This window comes from Austrofundulus limnaeus, unplaced genomic scaffold (genome assembly GCF_001266775.1).
Source record: "Austrofundulus limnaeus strain Quisiro unplaced genomic scaffold, Austrofundulus_limnaeus-1.0 Scaffold178, whole genome shotgun sequence".
NCBI lineage: Eukaryota > Metazoa > Chordata > Actinopteri > Cyprinodontiformes > Rivulidae > Austrofundulus > Austrofundulus limnaeus.
This window is the reverse complement of record NW_013952580.1, coordinates 186,673-211,842: the sequence shown is the minus strand read 5'-3', so window position 1 is coordinate 211,842 and position 25,170 is coordinate 186,673. Positions and strand designations below refer to the sequence as shown.

General features: G+C 39.6%; 4 protein-coding genes across 4 annotated transcripts in view; 3 read left to right on the top strand and 1 right to left on the bottom strand.

Annotated features, from left to right (window-relative positions):
- Positions 1-81: 81 nt before the first annotated feature.
- On the top strand, positions 82-2,682 carry LOC106524169 (uncharacterized). Its single transcript, XM_014017863.1, has 2 exons — positions 82-232; positions 1,864-2,682. The coding sequence occupies exon 2, from the start codon at positions 1,913-1,915 to the stop codon at positions 2,651-2,653; it is 741 nt and encodes a 246-aa protein (XP_013873317.1). The 5' UTR covers positions 82-232; positions 1,864-1,912; the 3' UTR covers positions 2,654-2,682.
- ttc34 (tetratricopeptide repeat domain 34) lies at positions 2,588-8,495 on the top strand. The gene is made up of 7 exons (XM_014017857.1): positions 2,588-3,619; positions 3,844-4,066; positions 4,412-4,604; positions 4,713-4,879; positions 5,360-5,633; positions 6,426-6,640; positions 7,334-8,495. Exons 1-7 carry the CDS (start codon positions 3,354-3,356, stop codon positions 7,871-7,873), a joined length of 1,878 nt encoding a protein of 625 aa, XP_013873311.1. The 5' UTR covers positions 2,588-3,353; the 3' UTR covers positions 7,874-8,495.
- alas2 (aminolevulinate, delta-, synthase 2) lies at positions 8,257-14,741 on the bottom strand. The gene is made up of 10 exons (XM_014017858.1): positions 14,640-14,741; positions 13,509-13,860; positions 13,298-13,393; positions 12,963-13,185; positions 11,774-11,958; positions 11,372-11,551; positions 10,864-11,028; positions 9,510-9,778; positions 8,923-9,085; positions 8,257-8,644 (listed from the first exon to the last, which is right to left on the bottom strand). The coding sequence occupies exons 2-10, from the start codon at positions 13,837-13,839 to the stop codon at positions 8,481-8,483; spliced, it is 1,776 nt and encodes a 591-aa protein (XP_013873312.1). The 5' UTR covers positions 13,840-13,860; positions 14,640-14,741; the 3' UTR covers positions 8,257-8,480.
- A 1,626-nt stretch (positions 14,742-16,367) lies between these two features.
- LOC106524168 (N-terminal EF-hand calcium-binding protein 1) overlaps positions 16,368-25,170 on the top strand; it is a 19,833-nt gene continuing 11,030 nt past the window's right edge. The window contains exons 1-3 of the mRNA XM_014017862.1: positions 16,368-16,762; positions 19,908-19,932; positions 24,772-24,880. Of these exons, the coding sequence (XP_013873316.1) occupies positions 16,646-16,762; positions 19,908-19,932; positions 24,772-24,880 (251 nt within the window). The 5' untranslated portion in view covers positions 16,368-16,645. The remainder of the gene's footprint in view (positions 16,763-19,907; positions 19,933-24,771; positions 24,881-25,170) is intronic.

Sequence of the window (25,170 nt, the reverse complement as noted above, 5' to 3'; positions counted from 1 at the left end):
ATATATATATGTGGTCTTTCTGTCTTTGAACGGCTGGTTTTTCTTGTTAAATCCACCACACCACAGATAAGCAGCGGGCCTCGCGCCTCCTGGGCGAGAGCGTTTAGTGGTTTCCATTGGCAACCGCACTCGCGCGCTCGCCAGAACAACAATTCGCCTCGAGCTGCCGGCTGTTCCGAGAAGAAGGAGGCAAAACCAGGATTCCTTTTACCCACATGTGGAGCTCACAGCGGTCAGTTTARTTTCTGCCTTCTACCGATAAGGTTCACAAAAAACGAAGTTTGTTACTTCTGTTGTTTGAACGGACTCGTGTTGAATTACAGAGGGCCCACAGGTTGTTTGTTACGGCACTACTTAGACATTCACATAAAGGAAATATACCAGAGTCTTTAACATAGTTAGAATGTTTTGTTTATTTTTTTTCAATGTTGCACAAAAAAGGCTGGAAACACAGAAGAAGAAAAAAAGAGTCTCCTTGTAAAGTAAAGATAGTTGGGAAACGGCCACACGGGGGCGCTACATACCTTAAACACAGGAAAATGCTTTGAACATTAAACAAAAACAATTCATTTGAGATTCATTTGTGAAAATATAACATTACACTTCTTGGTTTTATTAGATATGTGTACTTATCTTAATTTGACATGATTACATTCTCGATTTTTTAATAAAAATAAATAGTTCTTCTTCTATCTTTTACATCACCGCATTAAAGTGCCTGTGACTTCAAATTTTTGTCATAAATTTGARTTCATTTTTGGAAAGTCGACACTGATAACATAASGCAAAACAAATATCGCGCSGCTGAGATGAACAGTTGTTGAGGTATTTGCATGAAAAGCAACAGGAAGTGATGTCAAAGGGGAATGTCYGCATGTGAGCAGAGCGTTGATGAAACGTCTGACAAGACAGACTGTGGAGAAGAATCTGATGTTTCTTTAGATCGTTTTGAGTCATCATCAGAGAGATGAAGCAAAGTCAAATTTCAAACAATGTTTCAATAAATAAAGATCAAAGTGAGAGGGTTTTCTTTATTAAAGAGTTCCCCTTTGATGTCACTTCCTGTTTCATTTTGGCTGAGCTAAATCCAAAAGGAAATATGCTAGTTATATGTGACAAAATGGGTAAAAAYCATGTGTTTTATACCAAGTTTCTTAATGATTTCTTTGACTTTTTGTATTTGAAGGATTTGCATGTCACAGGCTCATTAAAACATTCAGGTTTTAAATGTTTTTCACACATTTTTCGAGATTTTCAGACAGAAGCATTGGAAAAATCAGCTTARTTTAGTTTTAGATATTAAAACATTTTTTTCTTATTTTGTTGTTGCTCCAGACAATTATTTCCTTTTGAATAGAMTTGACTCAATGTTACAGCAGAACATCTAGAAACCCACATAAACATGTSAGACATGTTTCCTTTGCATGTAAGCTGTAGGAAAGTAATTATTCAAATTACAAGTTAAAAATATATCAAAGAGATCCAAAATGTGTCGTGATTTAATGAGTCAAAGTTAGTATTTTTTGGAAATCTTGTTATCAACGTTGSCTGAAGACAGGGACTTTCCAGTTAGTTTTCAGCAAATTGCACAGGTCACCATGGGAAAACTTGTACATGTGGAAAAAGACCTGTTAAATCCAAACAATGTTCTCAGAATTAGAAGAAACGTCATTCAGTACTTTAGCAAGTATTTTTACTATGAACACACAATAAGTATGTCAGTGTCCCTACGTTTTGGAAATTTGTTGCATTGTTTAGCAGAACATGAGCGTATAGGTAAAAGAAAAAAAATGCTGTTAGTATTAATAATTCTACTTTTTACATTAGTTTTATTTCTAATCAGGGCTGTCAATGTTTTTACAGCCTGGACAGCTGACGAGCGTGAAACAGGAAGAAGGGCTGCTGTCTGATCATGACTGCGGTGGTTCGACCCGCGGTCAGTGTTTCACGGCTGTGCRCAGACGGAGACGCATTTCTTCGGGGTGACGACCTGGAGAGGGCCGCCGCCCTGTACATGTCTGCCTTCAGGACCCACGCCACCTCGGCTGTGTCCCACATGAGAAAACTGGACAACTACAGCTTGGGACAGGTGGTCTCTACCTTAGAAAGCTGGCTKAACAGTAATGGGGACAAGCAGCCCRACGAGAGTCTCAACAAAGGTCTTGCGGCTGTTTTTCTGTCCACGCTGTGCCCCAACAATTTGACCGCCACCATTTTCAAAATGGAATCTCTTCTTCAGAGCGGTGGGCGTAGCTGCGAGGAGATTTACGCTCGCTGTACGGCTCTGCTCGAAGGCAAGCGAGGCCCTCACCAAGAGGGCTCTACCCGTGTGCTGCTGGAGATCACTCGGGCCCTKGCCTGCTTGCTCTCAGAGCCTCATAGTTCTAAGGGACTGAGACTTTATCTTCAAACTTACCACAGGAACAAAAYAGAAACTGTCGCACTGGTGCAGAGCAGACAAGCTGCACACCTCACCAAAATAGTGAAGTCATTTGCAGAGCARATAATGCAAATACGTCCCTCTCTGGCATTTGACAAATGGGCAGTAACAACAAAGGAGGATGATAAACTAGATATAGAGGAATCTTCTGCAGTTATTGACTTCCTATCGGGTATCTCACCTGCTGACAGAGAGGTACAGGAACTTACTTAAAGCAGTGTGTTTGTTCTTATCAGGCCGGTTTTGGGACAGTGCAGAGGTGTACACGGCTCTCCTGCATCAGGAACAGAAAACCCCACAGAGTGCTACAAACACTTTGGGCACTCCTGAGAGAACAGCCAGGCTCCTAACCAGCCGGGCAGCCGCCTGCCTCTCAGCAGGAGGAAAATCCGCAGAGGAGTGCAGAGATCTGCAGGAAGCCTTTGAGATCCATCCTGCCACTGCCAGAATTCACTTCCAAAGGCTCTTCACCGATTTTGGCACGGGCCTGGCTGCTCGCAACCATCTTCGCCGGCAGGCAGAGAGGAGTTTGTCTGGTTTCAAGGAGAGAGTTCTCGGCCGTGCGGACCTGCGGACCACTGAGGGAGTTGAGCTCCTGGATCCCGCAATCTCTGCCTTACAGACTCTTTGCCATTTAGAGCCCGACGGAGGTGGCCGAGAGCTGCGGGTGCGACTGGCTGACTGTCTCCTCCTCAGAGGGGAGCATAAGGAGGCCCTCTCCATCTGTAGCCAGCTAGCTGCTGCCCACGGACAGCAGAGCTACCAAAACACAGTTCAGGTTCTTCGTGGCTTTGCACGACTTCTGTCTGGCGACCACGAGGGGGCATTAGAAGACTTTCAAGCTGTGATTGAACATGACACCCCTCACCCAGCCAGCTGTGTGCGGGCACTTTGCGGCAGGGGGCTGCTGCGAATGACGGGCGGTTTTAATTACCTCACGGCTCTCGACTATGTGACAGCCAGCGTGYTGCATCCTCAGGAGACGGCGCTGACTGTACACTGCCTGGTGCCGTGGAACTGTCGAGGGCTGCTGGTCACAGTCCTGCTGGAGCAGGGGCGAGTCATGCTGGAGGGGAGAGCAGAGCACAGATATAAATCTGGTTCAGGGGAAGACGCCAGGCATCCCAAACACGAGGGCCAGTTGCAGGCCCAGCTGAAGAGAGAAACCCACAGATCAGGGTATGATATTTTTCCCTTATACTGTACTTTAAATGTACAGGTTTTAACACATAATATCAGGAGAAGAAACAGTATTAGTGCTCATAATTATTAAATGTGAATAAACGCAGTGTCTACCCAGAATCATGCACTTCATTCAGGTCATTTAGTTCCGTTCATGGAAATTATTAGAAGTATTATTGAGCTTTTCTTTCCTCAACCCTTTCACCTTTTGTTTACATAAGGACTCCTGCTGGAGTCCAGTCCCTGGCCGCTCTGCTTATGGAGCTCCAGCCCGGTGCAGATGGGCCTCAGATCCTGGCAGCAGATGCCTTGTACCAGCTTGGCCGGGTGGAGGAGGCGTACAGGCTGCTATTGTCTGTGGGGACCCACAGTCCTCGGGCGCCTATTCTGGCTCGCCTCGCCCTCCTGCAGCTGCACAGAGGATTTCTCTACAACACTAATCAGGTACAGCTGTTTGAGGTGCTGGAATATTTAGAGTAATGATTTTACAAAAAAATATATATTTGATTACTGTGGTTTTTTTAGATTACTAATTTGTTGCAGCTATGTCACTCAGTTCTGTCATTTCCATTGCAATTTGGGTTTGTAAAACCCTCAAAAATCACTGACCAAAATTCAAGATTTGCTCTTATTATGGATAATTTATAAATAAAATGCACAGATGCTTTTCATGTCTTGCATTAAAGTGTATTATTTCCTGTAGGTAAAAGTCAAACTTTATTATCTTTATTTCCTGCATGCACAGCTGTTGTAGAAACATAGATCTAATGTGTGTGGTTTTCTCTGCAGCTGCTCAAAAWGCTAATCGTGTGTGGTGATACCAGCTGCCTGTGCAGCCTGTTGGCTGTGGCACAAGAGAAGGACCGAGCACTGCTGCAGGGACACTGCCACTCGGCTGCAAAACGCATCCTGGACGGCTCTAAAGAGGAGAGCTCTGTCAGGGAAGCCGTGGCCTATTTATCCATCGCCGTCATGGCCTCTGGTGATTAATATTTGATCAATGAGCTCTTCGTGTCACTGTTGGTCTTGCAGAGACATGAAATACAGTTAAACTGATGCTGTGATTGGATTTTTTTTTTTTTATTTGGAGGTGGTGACGCAGCAGATTCCCTCCTGGAGAGAGCGAGGTGTTACGTGCTGCTGGGTCAGCGAAAGACAGCCATATTTGATTTCAGTGCCATTTTGAAGGAGAAACCGAAACACATGCAGGCGCTCTGTGGAAGAGGATTTACACACCTCATGCTGAACCAGCAAAAGGTATTCTTTAGTGGAATCCTGTCAGCACCTACTGTTCCTCAGGAAACACCTACTTCAACCTAATCTCTACAACATTGTTTTGTGATGACTAACATGATGAAAATAAAACTTTAAAATGTAACAATAAAACATTTAATACTCCTGAAAGTGTAAAAGTAGAACATTTCAGAACATAAATATGAATAAATAAAAAAATTAACAGTATATTTCCAGAGCTGAACGCTGAATGCTTGTTTTAGTCTTTGCAAAAATCTTGACGTAATATTGTTTATAGTTGACAAGTGATTTGGAAACATGTTAAAGTAGAAATTTACAGAAACTCTGAGACATGAAATGCATTTAAGAGGCTAAATGATTTGTCTGTATAGCTAATTTTGGGTAGACTTTTTGTAATAATTTTWCAATATTAGCCTGTCTTTAATTGGTGAAACAACTGCTTCCAAATTTCCCTTAAAGTATCTCTTTTTACTATTTACTCAGGAGTGCATCCAGGATATCCTTACCGCGCTTCAGATTAAAGCTGACATCGTCGTCAAAGAAATCCTGTCCCTTAAGGACAGGGCACAGAAGCTCGTCTGTGACTGGCTACATCATTTCTGTCGCACAAACCTGTCAGATACTGTGATCACGAGTTTGGTTCCCTGCCACGAAGAGCAGCTCAGAGATGTTTTGATAATCGGTGGAGCTTTGCTGAGGACTGACAGCAGAGACCCGCGGTGGCATCTTCTTTATGTGGATATCCTCTTGGCTAAAGGTGGGATGAGATCGTAGCCAAACTTTGCAGTGAGGATTTTGGAGATCCGTGATGTTGCTAAAATCTGTACTGTACACAGACATGGATACATTTATTGGTACCCTTAAAGAAATTTGCATTATAGTCGTGTTTCACACTCAAGTGTCCATGTAGTTTCAAGGATTCAAGGATTTCTCAAACATGCACGAATGAGTCAAAGCAACACATCTGGGTAGGTTTTTGATGAGGGAATGACATTACAACATGATATAAAGCTAAAAAAAAGTCAGTTTTGCTTATTATCCCCCCTTAAATGTATAACGTCGTGGGACTTTAGCCACAGACCCAGGACATGGAYGCAAGAGGAAATGCAACCCCAAAAACACGCAGTGTGAATGATTAAAGAAGAGACAAGGAAACTGTCAAAAATGGTTTCAGTTTAACTTAAAGGTCCAGGCAACTTTTTRATCACACTATTTGTGACATTTTGATTCAGAATAAACCCTATGAGTGTAGACCCAGGAGGGCTCCACTATTGATAGAAAAACACGCAAAAAGCTGAACAACAATTCACCAAAATGCATGTTGATAAACTCCAAAGTTTATGTGAGCAGTTTCTGATTCTGATGAAACAAAACGGGTGCTTAGTAGCTACCATTAGTTGTCTTTTTTATATTATTGTGGAAGGGTACCAACAAGTTTATCTCTGGAGATGTTGATTTAGGTTGTGTGAAGTTGATAAAAAAGGACTATTGTATTTAAGTCATCCCTACTATGATCCTTTCTCTTTCTGTCTTGATCCATGTGCTCCAGGTGAATTTAAGGCCGCAGGCACTCATCTGTGCCAAGTATTTGGCCAAGAACCAAGAGATGCAGCGGCCCAGGCTAGACTGGGAGTAGTGGAGGCCTGGCAGCAGAACTACTGCAGCGCCTCTCGCAGGCTCAGTAAAGCGATCGAGAAAGATTCATCCAGCTTGGACTTTTTGCTGGCCCTGATCCCGCTTAATCAGCGAAAATGCACAGCCCAGGTAAGCTTGAGTGCGAGGATGCAGTACTGAATAGGTGCCATTGCCAAAGTTATCAGTGCTGGCTGAGACAAAATATACTTCATCTACATTTTGATAAGAAGACAAGGATTGTTTTATGTTTGAAGCATTTTTTATGGGGTGCCGTTTGTAAAGTTACACCGTCAAAAATTACCACCAATATTTTTGCTGTATTTAGCATTTTACAAGAAAAAAAGAACAGATTTATTTTTCATAGTCAGTTTTTCACCATATGATTCATACATTTATAAATGTCATAGTTTATAAACTAAATATTTAACTTACAAATTAAATATTTAGTTAACAAGCTAAATATTTCAGTTAAATAGTAAGGTAGCTAGCTAAATATTTAAGTCACAAGTTAAATATTTAGCTTGTTAACTAAATATTTAATTTGTAAGTTAAATATTTAGTTTATAAACTATGACATTTATAAATTTATGAATCATATGGTGAAAAACTGACTTTGAAAAATAAATCTGTTCTTTTTTTCTTATAAAAGGCTAAATAAAACAAAAATATTGGTGGTAATTTTTGACTGTGTAACTTTACGAACGGCACCCCATACATTTTTGTATTTAAGGACAGTGGGAACACAGTGAAACGTGAGCTGCTCTCACCTAAAGGAAAGTATTGATTTTTTATTTTTGCTGTTTTAACTTTCCACTGTAACAGGCAGCTGCACAGGAGGCCAGCAGAGTGTCGTCAGATGGCCAGTGGGATCAGGCTCTCACACTCCTAACTGTGGCAGTAAAAGCTRCGGGCGAGCACAAACTGCAGTATCTTCGTCAGCGGGCTGCCTGCTTTGCACAGCTGGGCTTACATGAGCAGGCCATAGCCGACCTTGACAGAGTTATCCAGCAACACGGGGACTCCAGCTGCTCAGACGACCCTAAAATCTGGGCAGAAGACCTGTGTCGGCGAGGTCGCAGCCTGGTGCTGTGTTCCAGAGAGGGAGCAGCTCTGGAGGACTTCAGCCAGGCCTTGAGTCTCCACAGGACACAGGCCGTCCAGTGCACAGAGGCTGGTCTGGGGCGGCTGCATCTGGCTGAGTGCTTTCTGCGAGGGGCGCTGCAGCACTATGGAGAGCAGCAACTGAGTAAAGCGTGGACGCTGATCGAATGTGGCCTCGCCGTGGACAGTGATAATGCAGATCTGCGCAGACTGAGGGCGAGAGTCAAACGAGAAGCAACCAGCCCTTGCAACATCAATTAGCAYTGGTCGCTAAAGAATCAAGAAATGGGACCTCGTGCAAAGCCAAWAAAGTGTAATCATGTCTGTAGGAGGAAAAATAAAACTGATTAAAATCTTCCAAAGTTTTATAAGATAAATCACGGTTCAGTCTACGCTTWGTATACAACAGTGTTTGYTAGCAATCAGTAACTTTATATTTATATAATTTGTAATATAGGATAGTAAACATACTCAACAGCACATTCAGTCAACTTTTTCAGTTTACAGATAAATTAAATACGAAAAACAAACAGAATCTATAAGTTTTGTATTATATGAGCTAAATCAACACTGCAACACTGAATATTTTTATCTCAAACTGTCACACCTTGATAAAATATTTAAGAAAGTGTCAAATGTGCAGGTTTTTTTCCTTTAAAATGCAAGAGGCATTTCTTTAATCACATTCATGGCAGCAAACAAACTTCAGAATCCTGGAATACAGAAACAACATAATTAAGTACTGGAATATAGTTTCTAAAATATAATGTCAGCGTGTTCATATTCCTGTACCTAAAGCAGTATTTATTCATTCAAGATTATGTTTTTACTGTTTGTCTAACTTATGCTTGCAACACGTTCTTTGGTATTAAGCCAACACAGTGATGTATTGTGGTTCCATATTGCCGAAGTAGGACTTCTCCCATTCACTCATCAGGTCAAARTGTAGTGGGCGGTCGCAGAAGGTGCAGGAAGCCGTGGCCGGGATGCTGAGTGGGAGACCGACCTCCTGCCACACCTCCACCAGTTTACCTGTGAACAAACCAGAGTGAATTAACAGTATTTTTCTTATTCTTTTTTTTTTTTTACTTCAATTCTGCTCATTTTTGGTCTGCACAATCAAGGAATATAGTGTTGCATCTGTGGAATGATAAGGATTTGTAAAAAAGTGGTGGTATTTTGTGTTGCATCATTAAAGTAATCAAGATAATCACAAGTTTCTCACTTAATTCACTTATATCGTTGGACTTTTTCAGACATTTACATGCAGAACTTTGACCTTGTTGCAGAAAGAAGATTCCCACACTCACCCACAAAGTACTCCATCATGTCGGGGTTGTGATGGGGAGACGGAGCCAGACGTAGCAGCTCCTCACCACGAGGCACCGTGGGGTAGTTAATGGCCTGGACGTAGATGTTGTGTCTCTCCAGCAGGATGTCACACACCTTACTGTTCAGCTCAGCGTTCCCAACCTGGAGCACAGAATAGGGAAGGTTAGTTTTTGGAGATTTTAAATGGAATTCCACAAGGCTCAATTTTAAGTCCCATTTTATTTGCTATCTTTATTAATACCAATTGAATGAAGGTGTTTGTAGCTAAAGGACACCATTATGCAGATGACGCCATATTTTATTCTCTTGGCTGTACCCTAACCCAGGTTGTTAAGGGCCTTCAAATTGCCAAAACAACTACTAAAGTCCTCTGTGACTAAAGAAGGCACTTGCTATTCTTATGCTGGAGTTGTGTTATTTTAGCTCTGACTTGTTTTTTTTTTTAATTTTGTATTTTCAAGTTTATTAAAAGTTTTAGGTTATAACTTTGTGTTCTCTTCATAGTTGTGTTTTTTTGTCATTTAGCTCTGACAAGATAACAAAACTCTACAGTTTGAGCTCCTACCCGTATGGGGATGATGTGGCTAGGGCAGTTGACCACAGGCAGGCCTTTGTCCATCAGCAGCTGCCTCATGTGTTTCACATTCCTCTGGTGGGCTCTGCGCAGCACCTGGCCTTCAGGACTCTTCAGGACCCGGACAGACTCCAGGGCCCCAGACAGGACCATTGGGGGTAGAGCTGTGGTGAAGATGAAGCCGGCTGCATAGGAGCGCACCGTGTCCACCAGGGCGGCGCTGCTGGCAATGTAGCCCCCCACACAACCGAAGGCCTTACCTGGAGCCACAAGAATGTGTTTAAACTGAGGTAATGTGATGTAATCAGTAACAAAAAGTACATCTACTTAAGTTTGCTGATGAAATTACATGGTACTAGATTTTATCTCTGCTCCTATAAAACAGGACTTGTGGGAAAACATTTTGCTGTTTAAGCTTTTCTCACTAAGTTTAGATTACAGTCTTTTTGAAATGTTGTTACTCCTGCTGTTGTTTGTTACCTTTGCTCATTGTTTGATTGCGCTGAAAAAAAAAACATTTTAAACTGATCAAAATTTTTTTTTAATATTTAGATGTCACTTACTCATTTTGGCATAAAATATAAGAATAAAGTAGTCAGTCATAGTAAATACAGGTTACTGGCTGTTTTTTTAAATTATTTTAAGCTAACACCTAACACTTTTATAATAAAATTTTAAATTCACTATTATTGCATGCTTTTACCCTTCAACTTATTTTATGATTTAGTTGTATAAAACATAAAAATTAACAACTACCTACATCTAAAATGTTCTACAAATAATAACTAGAATTTTTTTAATGCTAAAAGACATTGTCACAGATTTTGTTTAAATAGACAGCAGCTTTAGGAAGTCTTACTTTACAGGTTCAGCTGAAAAATACACCGTCATGCCTATTTTAAATAGCATTTTTCTCAGAATAATACAGCTTATATTCGTTTCCAGGGATTTTTATCTTAAACCTTGCAGTTGTCCTTAAGTTACACACAGCTCTGGAGTGCGTGAGAGTTTTATCAGCGAGGCCAGAAAGGGAGGAGAAGCGACACCCAGCTGATAAAACTTCTCCTCTCTGATGAAAGCTCATCCCTGTTCAGCAGATCGTRTGTGTAAACAGTTATTGCTGCTATTTTGGCTTTATGACAGCTTCAAGTAGAGCAAAAGTGGCTTTACTTGAGAGATAAAACAAGAAGTAAAAGCCAAATACTCTCTTACAGTTCGGAGCTGTTTGCCCTGCCCATCGTGAAAGGATGTTATGCAGCGTGACTAGTGTAAAAGCATGGGAATAGTTTTTTTTTTTTTTTATCAAAAAGGCATCAAGTATTTGAGAAACACAAAACAAACTCACCTAAGGTCCCAGAAACAATGTCAATCTTGTGCATGATGTTGTCTCTTTCACCCACACCRGCTCCATGGGCTCCGTACAGACCCACAGCATGAACTTCATCGACAAACGTCAGGGCTCCATAACGATGCGATACATCACACAGCTCTTCTAAAGGACATATGCCTCCTGTCACCCCCACAAGGAAGAACAGGATGATGTAATTAACACCGTATATAGGTGAACAGTATAAAGCTGCAAATACTGTATCACTTTGAAGCTGTTATATTAAAACCCATAATTGTTCTAAACTTACAAAAAAATCAACATAGTTCTTCCAAAAATGATTGTTCAAATTGTTATAGAAAATAAGATGTACAAAGGTCAAACAGGCCAAATTAATAGGGACATTATATCAATAAGGTCTGAAATTTTGACTCGTTACCTTTTTGTGGTGATTGAACAGAAATATTTCTGAATGATTTTTAATTCATCAGAAAAAACAAAACAAAAACAAAATCAAAACCCTCACCGTCCATTGAGTGCACGGTCTCAAATGCCACTATTTTCGGGGTCTTTGGGTCTGATTTTTGCAGCAGCTCCTCCAGGTGTCGACTGTCATTGTGGCGGAAAATGAAGCGTTTGGCTCCGCCGTTCCTGATGCCCTGAATCATCGACGCATGGTTCCCTGCATCCGAGTAGATCTCACAACCTGTTTCAGAGAGAACACTTCATGAAGCATAGAGATGTCTTCTTTCTATCAGGTTTGAGATCAAATACAATTGTTATCTTTTTTTTCCTGTGATTTATACAGTTTGGGAAAAATTTTCTAAGAAATGGGTGCAAAAAAAACTTTATTAATGCAGTTTCTAATAAAGTTCTGGGACAGGCATCACCTGAGTTAGCAACATGACTTGTTTTTGGTTGTGTTTACCGGGAAGCATTTTAGCCAGCGTGAAGAGGGTTGAGTCGTTCGCCACGAAGCAGGAGGAGAACACTAAAGCTGCGTCTTTCTGGTGTAGCTGCGCGAGCTCCTTCTCCAGAGACACATGATAGTTACTGGTACCAGAGATGTTCCTGGTGCCGCCTGCTCCTGCACCGTGCTTCTCCAGGGCATCACTAAAGATAAAATAAGTAAATCAGCATCTGGTCCAAGGAATCCATACCAAAACATACTTAAGTTATTTATTTGGGGGTCTAACTTTTGTGGTCAGGACTTGTTTTTTGATTTTATACATTACAATSGATAGTGCTGTCTAGTTGCGTTGTTTCACAGTTGTCACAGATGTTTTCAAATTGACCCAGTTACTTGTTACCACATGTTTCTCATCATTAATCAGCCTTGTTACATTTACTGTACCTACCAGTCACCCCTCCCTGCATATATACACCTTGGTTTCCTGTTTTGCCTTTTTGCTTCAGTTTAGTTATTGTCTTTCATTCTGTCCCTGCCTGTGTTTGGCTTCGCTTAACAACAATCCGACAGAAATTGCATTGAGGTCAGTAGTTTTGAGATGTGCTCAGTATGCCTACAGCTTCCCTTAAGCGCTATAGTGAAAATGCTAAGATACCATGGAAATATCATTGTAGCATATTGTTGATATTTAACATGTACCATGCTAAGTCTCTGTTTGCAGAATACTAGAATGCTAAAAATCATAGTTTACAAATATAAATTCAATACTATGTAAAAAAATAGATCACAATTTCCTATTTAGCAGATGACTTTACCAAGTCTATAATAATTCATTTTAGCTTTCTCACCAAATAGTTCAGTTAGGTTAAARAACTGAAACTACTTATTTGGGTTTAGGAAAATATGCTAATTGGAAACACACTTTTCAAGTATGCTGGTGTCTCGTGATAGGTCATACCACCAGTAAGAAACATTTGGCTCAGGTCTGATGACAGACTTGGACATGGTGGAAGTTCTTGTCTGACTCTACATTAATGGTTCACGTTAAAGAGCTGCCTTGTTCCAGGAAAAATAAACTTCCTGCCAAAGTTGACTGTTACTTCAAAACATGAAGTTCTTTTTGACAATTATCGTGGTTTAACAGCTGTGCGTTTAAATAACAACCCCAATGATTATTTTTGTACGTATAAACATTTTCGAGGCTTGCCTGATGGCACCGAGGACCCTCGGGTGGCGACTCATTCCCAGATAATCGTTGCTGCACCACACTGACACCTGGGAGCCCTCTCTTCCGGTGACGGAGTAATCCTCAGCGAAGGGGAAGGCCGTGGCGCTCCTGTTCACCGTCTTGAAGACTCTGTATGTGTGGTCCTTCTTCTTCTCAGCAATCTTCTCAATGAAGAATCGATCGTAGTCATAACTGGGGCCAACTGTAGTGAAGATCATGGTGGTTACAGAACTCTAAAGCACTGGGTGTTTTTTTAAATTAAATTCCTTTATATATACAGTATGTAGCATGGTCTGTGTGTTGAGAAACCGTACCCATGTTGTCCTTGAGGAGGTGGGTGACACCGTTGGTTTGAGCTGATTTTGGAAACACCGAATCTTTGAAACCCTTCAACAGAGATGTCATCAAACCTGGGAAGAGGTAACAAATTGCTGTTAGTGGAAAAATGTTGCTACTTATGGCGAATATTTTTCTCCCTGTGAGGGTTAGAGAAACGGTTAGGAGCTGGTAACAAATTTTTTGTACCATCTTGGACGTCCTCCTGTACTTCAGGACTGGCCTGGACCATCCCAATCTGAGAGGTGACAAAAGGGCAGCCCTTCGATGCAGAAACAGCCACCTGAGTGGCAGATTGAGCAAACAGCCTCTTCTGGTCCACCGTGGGAGGGTGGGGACTTTTGGTTTCGGCGGGCAGACAGGTCAGTTTGGCTTCCAGGGAGGCTGCGCCGCTCACGCTGATCTGACGAGCGATGATGGGACATTGGTCGGCCAGAGACAGCAGAGCAGCTCCTGATCTTCTTAAAGCTGGCTTTGGGAYGGACCTCAGAAAGGGGCAATGATGAAGGAAGGCAGCCATGGTCACAAAGCTGTTCTTACCCTGAGTAAAAACAGAAAATTGTTTAACCTGCTTCTGCAACTTATTTGTAAAAACTAGACCTTTTTAAGTATTGGACTTTGGCCATAGCTGTGTTTTTCTTTCAGGTAAAAAAAATCATTATTTAAAAAAATACTAAAATATCATCCTGTTAAGATGACAGGGTTTTGAAAGTTAATTGTAAACACAGCAATGGTTCAGTTTAGCTTCAGTGAGCTGAGGGTCTGTATTGGAGGGCGTGTCATGTGGCGGCAGCTTATCTTTACTCTGCAGGAGCTCAGGAGTCGTCCTGACAGACATCACCAGCTGATTACCGCAACAACCACCAAATATTCTTCAGAACATCAACTCTTATTTCCCTCATGGTGTTCAAACGTTGCATCTCCAACACAATTCTGCAATTCCATGACCCACCTGTCCTAAACAGTCACCAATCACTTTGTTTTTGCTGACCAGCGTCTTCGTGTTAGTTAATGAAACAAAAATTCACTATCTATTGTGGTCAGCCAATACAAAGCAATTCTTGAGATATGTGGCTTTTTCTTGTGGTTGAATGATTTTTTCATTTTTGTTTTTTTTTAAGCTCAGTCTCTTACGCCAACATCACTTTTTAAATGTTTTTAAAAAAGGTGGTTGCACAAAATGTACCTGATGACTGACAACTACACAAAGCGTATAAACATTCTCAAGATATTGAGTTGACATGAGAACAAATTAATAAATTCAATTTCCCTAAAAGTCAAAATACTGGTAGGAAATATGATAACAAGAGAGCAGCTCACCTGTTGACCTGCACTGAGGACGAACTTCAGAACAGCAGACAGAAAGTCAGAAGGTGTCAGCTCTTAATTGTTGGTAAGAATCATGCAACATCTGTGCCCCCACCCCTCTGACGTGACGTGTGGAGCACAGCCTGGGGGGCTGACGTGAAGGGAGCTGTTTGCGTCCATGTGGGAGGTGCAGAGATGGTGATTAGGGTCCATTTAAAGTTCCGAGAAGCTCTGCCCAGCAGCCTCATGTGTCTGACTTTAAATGATAATAAAGTAATGATGGGAGCTTTTTATGCCACCATCAGGAAAATGAAAGCCTGAAAATACTCATTCTCTATTTTACGTCAATGTCTTCTTACAATAATATTTAAATTTTGACAAAACTCAACATTTTTTTAATGTAACCAGATAATTGTTAAAATAATATAAAATTTTGACCTTTGTCCCACTTTAGTAAACAAAAATTTACTTTTAGGATTTTAGAAGCAACTTTTATTTATGAAAACAACTTTGGTGGAATGTGAAATGCATTTAATCAGAAACTGTGTAATTCACATTGACTTATTACATGGAAATAGTATCACTAAGTTTAATTATTTGCAATAGTTATAGGTATAAGTTTACGATTAATGTTGTTAATTATGGGGCGCCAATTGTAAAAGGTTAAAAAAAATATCACCAGCTCATTTTTATTATTTAGCTTGCTTTCTGAGTGTAAAATCCTAGTTGAAAAAATTTCCACTAACATTGTATTATTTAGCTCACTGTTATTAAATTGTGCAAAGTTTTACTAAATTTTAAATTTAAATGTTATATAACATACGTAAATATTAAATCTCAGTGTAACTCTATTGTTAAATTTTAAAACTTTATGATTTTTGGAATGGAATGCAGCCTTTGCTGTTGGTGCTCAGCTCTTGTTATGACATCATCATCGTGAGACAATATGCTCTGTTAACACTGCTAACCATCTCTACAAGACATCAACTTGCAGTTGCGGGCGGTGTGCGAGCTGCAGTTCAAACTGACAGACCACATGTACCATCCATGTTGTTTTCAAAGAACACATTTTGAATTTTGTGTTAAAATGTAACAGTCAGCAGTGTTTAGTAGTTGCTTTTGTCAAAGGACAATGAGGTCATATGCTGCTGAAGATTGAATTGATAAAAAAAAATCAAAATGTTCATTGAAAAAAACTGAGCTAAATTCTGAAAATGCCTTAGTGACATTTTTAACATTTCATTTAACACTTGGCATCCTATTGTTATTACTTTTTAATTATTTTATTTTTGCAATTTGTTGTCAAACAGAATCCACAATGAAATGTGTCAAATTGATCAGAATCTGAATTGTCAACTATTAGTTATGAACTTTATTCATTTCGTAAAACAAAATTCTATGTACAGTAAAAAAGAAAATACAAATAAAATGAAATGAAAGGTGGCAGAGAGAAGAAAATCTGYGCCTTTTTTCCTCAAATATAGATTCAAACTATAAGGATCTTTAGTTAACAAAAATAAAAAATCTCTTAATTAATGTTAATTGTGTGTAAGTTGTTCTGTGGCTTCTAAAAATAAAGTTTGTTTAGATTAAAATGTGTTAACTTCTTGTGAAACAAACATCCAGTAGCCTTTCTGACTGTAAATAAAAGCTGTCATATCTGAGGTTCACTCATCATTGACCAGCAGATGGCGCTTTCCTCTCCTCGACTCAGATCACCGGGTGTCGTGTGAAGGAGGAGTTTTTTTTTCCCTTTATTTTATTATTTCTTTGCTTCTATTGACGTGCAGACAGAGGGCAGCAGCAGAGTTCATCTCATCCTGCGTGGATCACACAGGACGAGCATCCTCCTCCTCCTCCTCTTCCTCCTCCTCCTCCTCCTCCTCATCCACAGTCCTCCCTCACAAGGACAGCATCTCCTGGAGGAGCGCGGCAGGAAACCTGACAACCTTTTCCTACAACATTAACATCATTGATATTAACAATTAAAACCACAGAATCCGACCAGAAGCAGCGAGATGTTGGCCTGCACGGAGCTGATCACCATGTGTCTCCAGTCCTCCAAACACGAACACTGGAGGAAGCAGCAAGAGCTGGACCACAACCAGAACCAAGGCATCGCTCTAATCCAGGATGTGAGTACGCGCCATGACGTCATAACCACAAACTAGTGCTTTTGATGAACCTGTCAGATATTATATTTTACTTAATTCTCTGCATAGATGAGGCGTATTCTACTGTTCTGTTCCGGGGTGTGTGTGTGTGTGTGTGTGTGTGTGTGTGTGTGTGTGTGTGGGGGGGGGTGTCCTTCACTCCCCTTATTATGAATGGGTCCATGAGTTAAAAACATTCATTGATGGACAAAAGCCTTATGTAAGAAATGTGATGGCTATAATACATGAAACAAAGAGGGTCTGACTTGCAGGGAGAAGTAAAATCCAGTGGAGTCGATTTGGTAGTTTGTGCAAGTGCAACCACTGCACAAAACATACAAATTTTATTTTTGAATGATTATTTTCATAATGACGTCTTTTCTTTATCTTCCAGCAGAGCTGCATTTTACACATTTGAATTGTTTCCTGTGGATTTTACTGCATGACACCACAAAAATGTTCTTGGTCTTCGCATTTGTTCACATTGTTTGCAGAAAACAGACCTGCTGTGATCAATTCTTTGTGTTTGGAGCGATTTTAAGTGTTGTTATGCTTTTGGTCAATTTAGAGGATGCACCATAGAAGCATAGTTTCCAGGCTTTGGACTTCCTGACAGCTGGCTATAAATCTAATTCAGTTTCCTCAAGGTAGATTATGGCCATCAAAAGGGAAACCATTCTTCGCTTTAAATGCATCCATTTCCCACAGCCCACAATGCACAACCTTTGCAYTTCTTCCCTGCCGCTATAAAAGCCAGAGGGTGATATTTTCTTTTTGTTTCACAGATTGAAAGTCTCACTTAAAGGGAACCTATCCGACTTCGCTGTCATGGTCTCCTTCCGTGCCCGCTCTAAAAATAATGCCATCGAGCCGCCCTGAATAGATTTCCAATATCAAATCATGCTGACACTCTCACTTGTGTTGGTAGTTATTCACTGGAAGCTGAGACTCATTTGTGTGTTTTTTTTACTCTCTGCACACTTCCCAGCCTGATAAGAAGATATCTGAAGTGTTTGTCTTAATTTTGTTCTTTTTTTTGAAATTACACTCATTTATTTTAACCAATTCACCGAGTAAATCCCCCACATCCTTGGGAAATTACTAAAAAAACGAGGAGGATTATAATGCTCCTCAGATTTGTCTTTCAGAGATGCTTTAAAAGCTCAGTAATTATCACAGAGTGCAATTTCTGTGTCCCGGAGGACCCTGTGTGATTAATTAGCGTCCCACAAGTTCAGAATTGGATTTTAAAAATTTACAGCTTCACTTCACCCACGTTGTTTCCTTGGATGGCAATTTCTGCAAGAACTCCATCAATGTTTTTCCCATAACGCCGCGCAAGCAGCTTGTCAATCTTCATCCCATGCTAATAGATTCTCATTCACCCAGGACGTGCTAAAGCTAAAATAAAATCAATTTACAAGCTCAAAAAGCAAAACAGCTGGATGTTATTTTGTAGTTCACAATGTTTCCCTTCTCATCCAGAGAGTTTCGTTAATTAAAAACAGAACTGGTGTTTTGAGCTTGTATGTAAATATTTCGAGGCGTCTTGGCCAGGATTGGGGTCTCAGAGCTTCTGCTGTGAGATTTGACAGTGATCGCACTTCCTGCCTGCATCCCACTGTCAGCTTGTCAGCTTGTTACCTCACAGATGGCTGAAGGCAGCACCTGCTCCTCTGCAAAGTTTAGTCCAAGTCTATCATATGGAGCAAGTTCCACTGCGTGAATTTTGCTGCTGCAGCGATTCACCATTACATTATTATATAAAGATGGAAAAAATGACGATGAAGTCAGTCAAACTGGTCTTCGACTTTTTTTTTTGCTGTATGATTTGTCTTTTGGCAACAGTCAGTAAAAGTGTAGAAAGCAGAACAAAACCATTAATGTACAGAAATAAACAAAAAAAAACATGAAAAAATGCTCTCAAAATTGTTTTAAAGTCTCTGCAGGCGTCTCCAACAATGTCTCAAACCCTCAAGTTTTATTAGAGCTGTCTTTAACCCATGTCAAGAGTTGCACATTAACATCTGAGCTCTCTTGCTCTTTATTGCTATTTGTTAAATATTTGCAATGGAAGAAGAACAAAATAAGATCTATTTAAAAAGGTTGGGATTTCAGGTTCAGAATTTGGTTTTAAAATGCCCATGAATGAGTTAAAAAGAAAGATTAAGACCAAACTCTTTTGAATCTTGCAACCATATTGACCACAAATAGTTGATTAAAAAAACATCAGATATTTTTAGGGTGTCACACAACTGTTGTTAAGAAAAAAAACTAAAGTAGATTTTTCTGATCAGTTTTGTGGCATTTTAATTTTGATGCCACTATATTTTACAGAAAAATCTTATATAATTCAGGGCTTGTGTCAAAAACTGTTTTTATTTTTATTTTGGATGGATTTATAAATCCATTCTTCTTTTGGTTCTCAGTGTCAGCATTATTTTTATTCATGGTACTTTTGAAGTTTGAAGCGGGGGGGAGGTTTAAAAACTGGAAGCAAACAGAACAAATTCAAGCCTTCTGACTCTGATGTGTTTGAAAACGAGCTGCTTTCATAGACTTGACGGCTCCACTTTGATGATACGATCAATAATCCAACCACTGGTCCACACCGAGTGATTGAGCYGCAAGAACAAAAATAAAAAAGCTAAAGATCCTCTTTGAACTACCATGTAAACAAACGTGTTTAGATTTGGAATGAATTCCTGGCCATGTTCACTGGCAGGATTAATGAAGTCGTGTTATTTCCTGTTTACGCAGGTTAATCACAAAAATTAAGAACTATCTTAAAGCAGCATCAACATTTTAAGTACCCCAGTAAGAAAAGATAACACGAGAGCTATCGGTTTAAAGCTTCCCTCAGGGAAGCATAAATGTGAATGTTTCATTTTCTGAAATGTCCCTATTATCATCAGGATGAGGATTTTACAGCTTCTCTTTAATGCTTCATTGTGCAGAAAGAAAGAGAAATATTCCTTTTTATCTGAGATGGATTAACATGTTTATTTTCTGTCTAAATTATTTGTCAAAATCTTGGCGTGTATTGAGTATACAGCCTGAATTCTCTACTTATTACACACTCTTGTAAGTTTATATGTCAGATCTAATAAACTTATTTTTTTTTCAGATTTTCCGCCGGGCAGACAAAAATGGTGAGTACACCAAAATACACAGCTCACTGTAGTAAACACTTAAATTTACTCAATGAAAGTCATTGTTAGGACCCGGATCAGCCAGGGGAAAAAAGATGGAACATTAATGGGGGCTCGTCCGGGATTTTAATATAATCCCAGAGAAGAAAAAAAAACATTTTTTTGCAAGCTAAACTTTTAATGACTCATTGGGGATTTCTGTGACCTTTTCCCTCATTGAATTTATTGGGAGAGACAAAGCACAGAAATACACAAGGTCAGGAGCAGCCACATGCTCTTTTGGGTTTTTGTGATGTGTCAGTCTTTGACAGGATGAACCCCTACAGCTCACCCTGCAGGCACTGCTCATCATGGTACACTGCCAGGAGCAAATCACTGCTCAGTGCAGTGGCAGGAGACAGGTGAAAAGATTTACAGAAATACATTTCTGGGCAGTGCAGTAACAGCACACACGAAAGTGTTTTTGCCATTTCAGTTGTCCTGGGTGCATTTTTAACCCCAAATAATCCACCCAGGTCGCAAATTACCATGTCAGTTTTTCTGTGCTTCATCTTCACCTCAAGGAAATTCTCCTAAATGCCCCCCCAGGAGAACACAATGTATTCAGCTCAGTGTGAAAAGCGCAATGTTTTCTGCCTAATTTCTTATTCATGCTCTGCACCCACATGGAATGGGGATGTAAAATGCAAAAAAGGGCAAGTGATTAATGCTTGTAGAGCATCTCCAATCTGCAAGCGCTTTCCTCTGGAGAATGCTGAATGTGTTGCATAAGAGCGAGATAAATGATGCAACATGTGCAGCAATGAGCAGGGGTCGTCTGGAGCTTCCTTTTTTTTTTAAACAGACACTCAGATGGAGAATATARTTTGTGAATTATAAATGAAAAAAATAGCAAAAAAGCTTTTTCCCTGCTGGAGCTTTTTGTTAAAAAAAAATCCGCATCAGATAAAAGGATCTCGTTTTTATTCGTTTTTTTTATCTTTTAGATTATTTTTGTAAGCTAGGATAGTGCAGTGATGCACAACTGAACCCTTTGAAGTGAAGCAAAAGAACATCTATTGAATCAGAGTGACCAGAGCATCACATGTTCATCAAACCCTCCTTCAGCTCCAACACAAGGCTTTTGTTTTTCACTGGTACTAGAATAAAGGAAAACCRAGGTAAAGACAAAAAAAGAGCAACTGCACTGTGTGTTTGTGCTTGTTATCTTAGGTTTGCAGCASAGTTTTGCATCCAAGAAACTGCCTCCTTCTGAACAGCAGCTATAGTGTGTAGGCTGCCGTAACACGCCTGGAGTACAATGCATTTATATTATAATGACGACCGGCTATAGCAAACCAATAAACCCCTCTAAGCTGCTGTAATGAGATTTTTAAAGTCAAAATTAACGTTAGAAGTGCACGGCTGCATAGAGTACACTCCAGGATTTCACTTAATGCTCCTTCTGCTTTTATCTTATGGTTCTCAGAGATCCACACAAAGATGGAACAAGATGAAAAGTGTGATAAAGTGATATTTTAATATCATTTGACAGTGTGACTCGGATTCGTCATGCAGACACAATAACAAGCATGTAAAATGCAGACAAGTCAGCAATATAGCTTTGAAGTTGAAGGACTCCAGAAAGCTTGAAGATTTTTGTAACAAAGCGAACTGAAAGTGAAGACTAAAAGTATCAAACAAGCAGAAATAAGATTTTTTAATTGCAACATGAAGTTTTGCCTGCAGCATAGATAGCATAAAAATTAAAAAATGACATCTTTACAGCAGAGATTTGTTTTAGACTTGTTATATCTCAGCGTAAGAAGTGATTTTAGTTTTTTTTGTTGTTGTTTTGTTTTATTAACTGTAAGGTTTCAGACACACTTTTTTACCTTTTTATTTTTCTTGCTGTATTTAATAAAAGCTGCTTTCCCCGCTGGGGGAGACAATTTCAGGCAACAGAAGAAATCTCCCAGGATGCAGTGATGTGCAGAAGTGCTGCAGCTCAAGATGGAGCCAATGATCGGCTTTAATTCATCTTAAATGCGAAAATGTTCAGACGACAGAATTACAGACATTTATTATTTCATACAGAGTTGTTTAATCTGCAGATTATCCATCAGTTAGTCAGCATTCTGCATTTGTTTGAACTGTCAGCTTAGTAAAACCTAATGAAGTATTGTAAATTATCATGAAAAAAGGCATATTTTAAATGTCAGTGAGGGGAAAGGTTGTATTGTTCACAAGCTTGTTACAGCAAAGCCAGAATTTCACATTGCTGCAGAGAAGCATTGATTCTTTCTCTCTCTGTCAGAGGGTGTGATTAATATAGTTTTACTGCAGCTAAACGCAAAGAGTTACTGCTTAAATCTGCTTTAGAGGAATTATAAATCCCAGCAAGATAACTTGTAACACTTTATGGATGGTTTTAATGGTGTTTTGTCTGTATTTGAAGGTCAAACTTAAATTTTTGTCATTTTATTTTTATTGTAAAACACGTAAATTAGATGCTGATATATTTTACGCTGCTTATGCTCAAAAAACAACCCTGGTGAAGGACTGCAGATTAATTTTACAATGACATTTCTAAATACTTTACTTTGTTGGAGCAGGATGTGCAGAAAGTGTTTTCATTTTTCATCATTAAAACAAAAAGTCAGCCAAAACAAAGCTGGAACTGTACACGGCCGTTTTGCTGCAGTTCATTTCTCTCTCCCTACGCCGCTGCGCTTCATGAATTATTAGTCCTGCCTCGATTACAGCTTTGAGGTTACCTACAGGGAGACTTCAGTTTGAGCCGCACTGTTATTCAAGCATAAGCTCTGTCTCAGCTGTTGAGATGAACAGTTTAAATTTCCCTAAAGAGGTGTCGTTTTGTCATCGCAGACTCAGGATTCTCGGCAGCAAAATCAGCGTATTTTTAATGGGGCTTCTTTTTTATTTTTTGTCTGACAGCTGAGACCTGATGACACTGACACATTTAACAAATCATGGATGGAGAAGGGAAAAAGATTGGATTAAAGCATAGACTTTTAAAATTGGTTTTATTTTATTTACCTGCAGGCAAATCCCTCTGAGATCACAGATCTCTTTATCGAGATATCTGGTCCATTATCTGCTCCCAAAATGAGCAGCTTTAAACTTCAGTTTCAATTTTTACAACTAGAAGTTGTGCAGAAACATCTTTTGTTGCCTTTTTACCAGGGGTGTCAAACTCACTTTCACCAAGGGCCACATGAACATTATGGTGGCCATCAAAAAAAAAAAAAAAACAACAACAACAACTTATAATAAACTTCATGGTTCGTGTTTCACTTAACTAAAACAGAAAACGTCATGTTCCTTGTGTCATTGCTACAGCTGAGCACCACTAACAAACTATAACTGGACTCTACGTGGTATTTTGTGCATAGAAACAGAGCTTTAACATGTTCTCTTACGAACACTGAAAAGTACTATATGTACAAATTACTACATGCGAAATAAATAATACAGAAATACTAGAAAAGTAAAAGTAAGAGAGTTTCACACAGTGTTGTTGAGTTGTGGTAAGTCGCTGCTATCTTGAATTCCGAACTCTCCCACTTTCTGACAGGGAATTCCCACTTCTGCGGCCTTCTAATTTAAATTTATAACAACTACAAACAGGCTGCAGCAAAAGTAGTTGGCAAAAATGAAATGAAAATTTTACACAGCAAATTATGCAGGCTACCAGTTACTGATTACTTTTGAAAGTCATTTCACAAGTAAAAAAATGTATTATAAAAGCTGTAGTTTATGGTCAATGTTGGCTTTAAAGCAGCACAAGCTCATTTATAAGACATTAACACATCTTTGAAGCTCTCGTGGCCCACAGGCCTTGAGTTTGACACACGTTTTATACAGAACATAATTTGCGAGTAGCTTTTTTAAACACAATTATCAAGTTTTTAAGTGTGAAAACAGGCTCATGTTTTGCTATTTTGTTCAATCAACAGCTGATGAGTAGCTAAAATATTTGTTTGTTGAACTAATTTAGAAAATTGCGCAATTGCTTTTTGACTAAACACGTTGAAATTTTTTTTTTAAGGTTTTTGTTAATTTTGGGTTGTAAACGAAGTACTATAGTCACTGTAATTTGGCTTTTACTTTGATTAGCCAACAAGCATTGTTATCACAATTAAAAGTTTTAAAAGTTGTTTCAGCTTTTTCTTCAGTTCGAACTGATTTCCTCAGAATTTGTTTTTACGTTTTAGGAATGGCAGAATCTAGTTCCTTACTTTGTGAGATAAGTTCTGCGTATTGCCTGATGCTTTTCCCCACTTCCTGCTGCAACCAAGAAACCATGAACGCTTGTGTAACGTGCCATCTGAGCTGCGCTGTATTTTGAGTCTAATGGAGTGTGAATCCAAACCAGARCAGCTCTGATGGAATCAGATGATGAGTCAGAGATGCACCAGATTGTGTTTACTCCTACATCATGTGGAACGAGATTTGACAGGGAAGTTTGAGAGAGAAATTACAATCCTGTGTCCTCAAAAACCTTCATGTTCTAGCTTTATTCCTCAGCTGAATCGTGTCCTGGCACATCCATCACTGGGAAGTTCTTAACGYGTCACAATGTATTTTACCAGCAGATGATGCAAGGAGCAGAGAAATGTGTCTCATAGAGTGTGAGAGCTCATTAAAAAGTTAGGTTGGTTGCTAAAGTAGTCCTTCGTAATAAGAAATAYTTCATTTATGCCTCTAAAGTCCAGCTAGTTTGTTATGTTGTTAGCCTTAATCTGTTATTTGACATAAAACGCAATTTCCTGTTAGGACAATAAAGCGTTTCTAGCTTTGGTGAGATGTAATTTTCCCCGGTTGGTCTCCTTTCAGAYGATGGGAAGCTGTCCATGGAGGAATTCCAGTCCCACTTCACTGATGGTGTCCTCACTGATGAGCAGATGCAGGAGCTCTATTACTCCATTGACCGGCAGCAGACAGAGTAAGCTCCTTGTGCTTTTAGGATATCCTCCAGATCTGCTGCCATCTGCAGCCCCTGCTGCTCCCTTGCCGCATGGCAGAAACATTTTAATACCTCCCTTTAAGGAAAAAYATCCACAGAGAGCCTTAATTTAAGCTCCAAGGCTTAAGTCAGTCGAAATAAATGCATCCCATTTACCAGTGGTGGGCAGCACTAATTTAAAAATTAGTTGCACTAACCCTAAAGCAATAACTCAAATATTTAAGTCCACTAATCCTAAAACACTAACTCAAATATTTAGGTCCACTAAC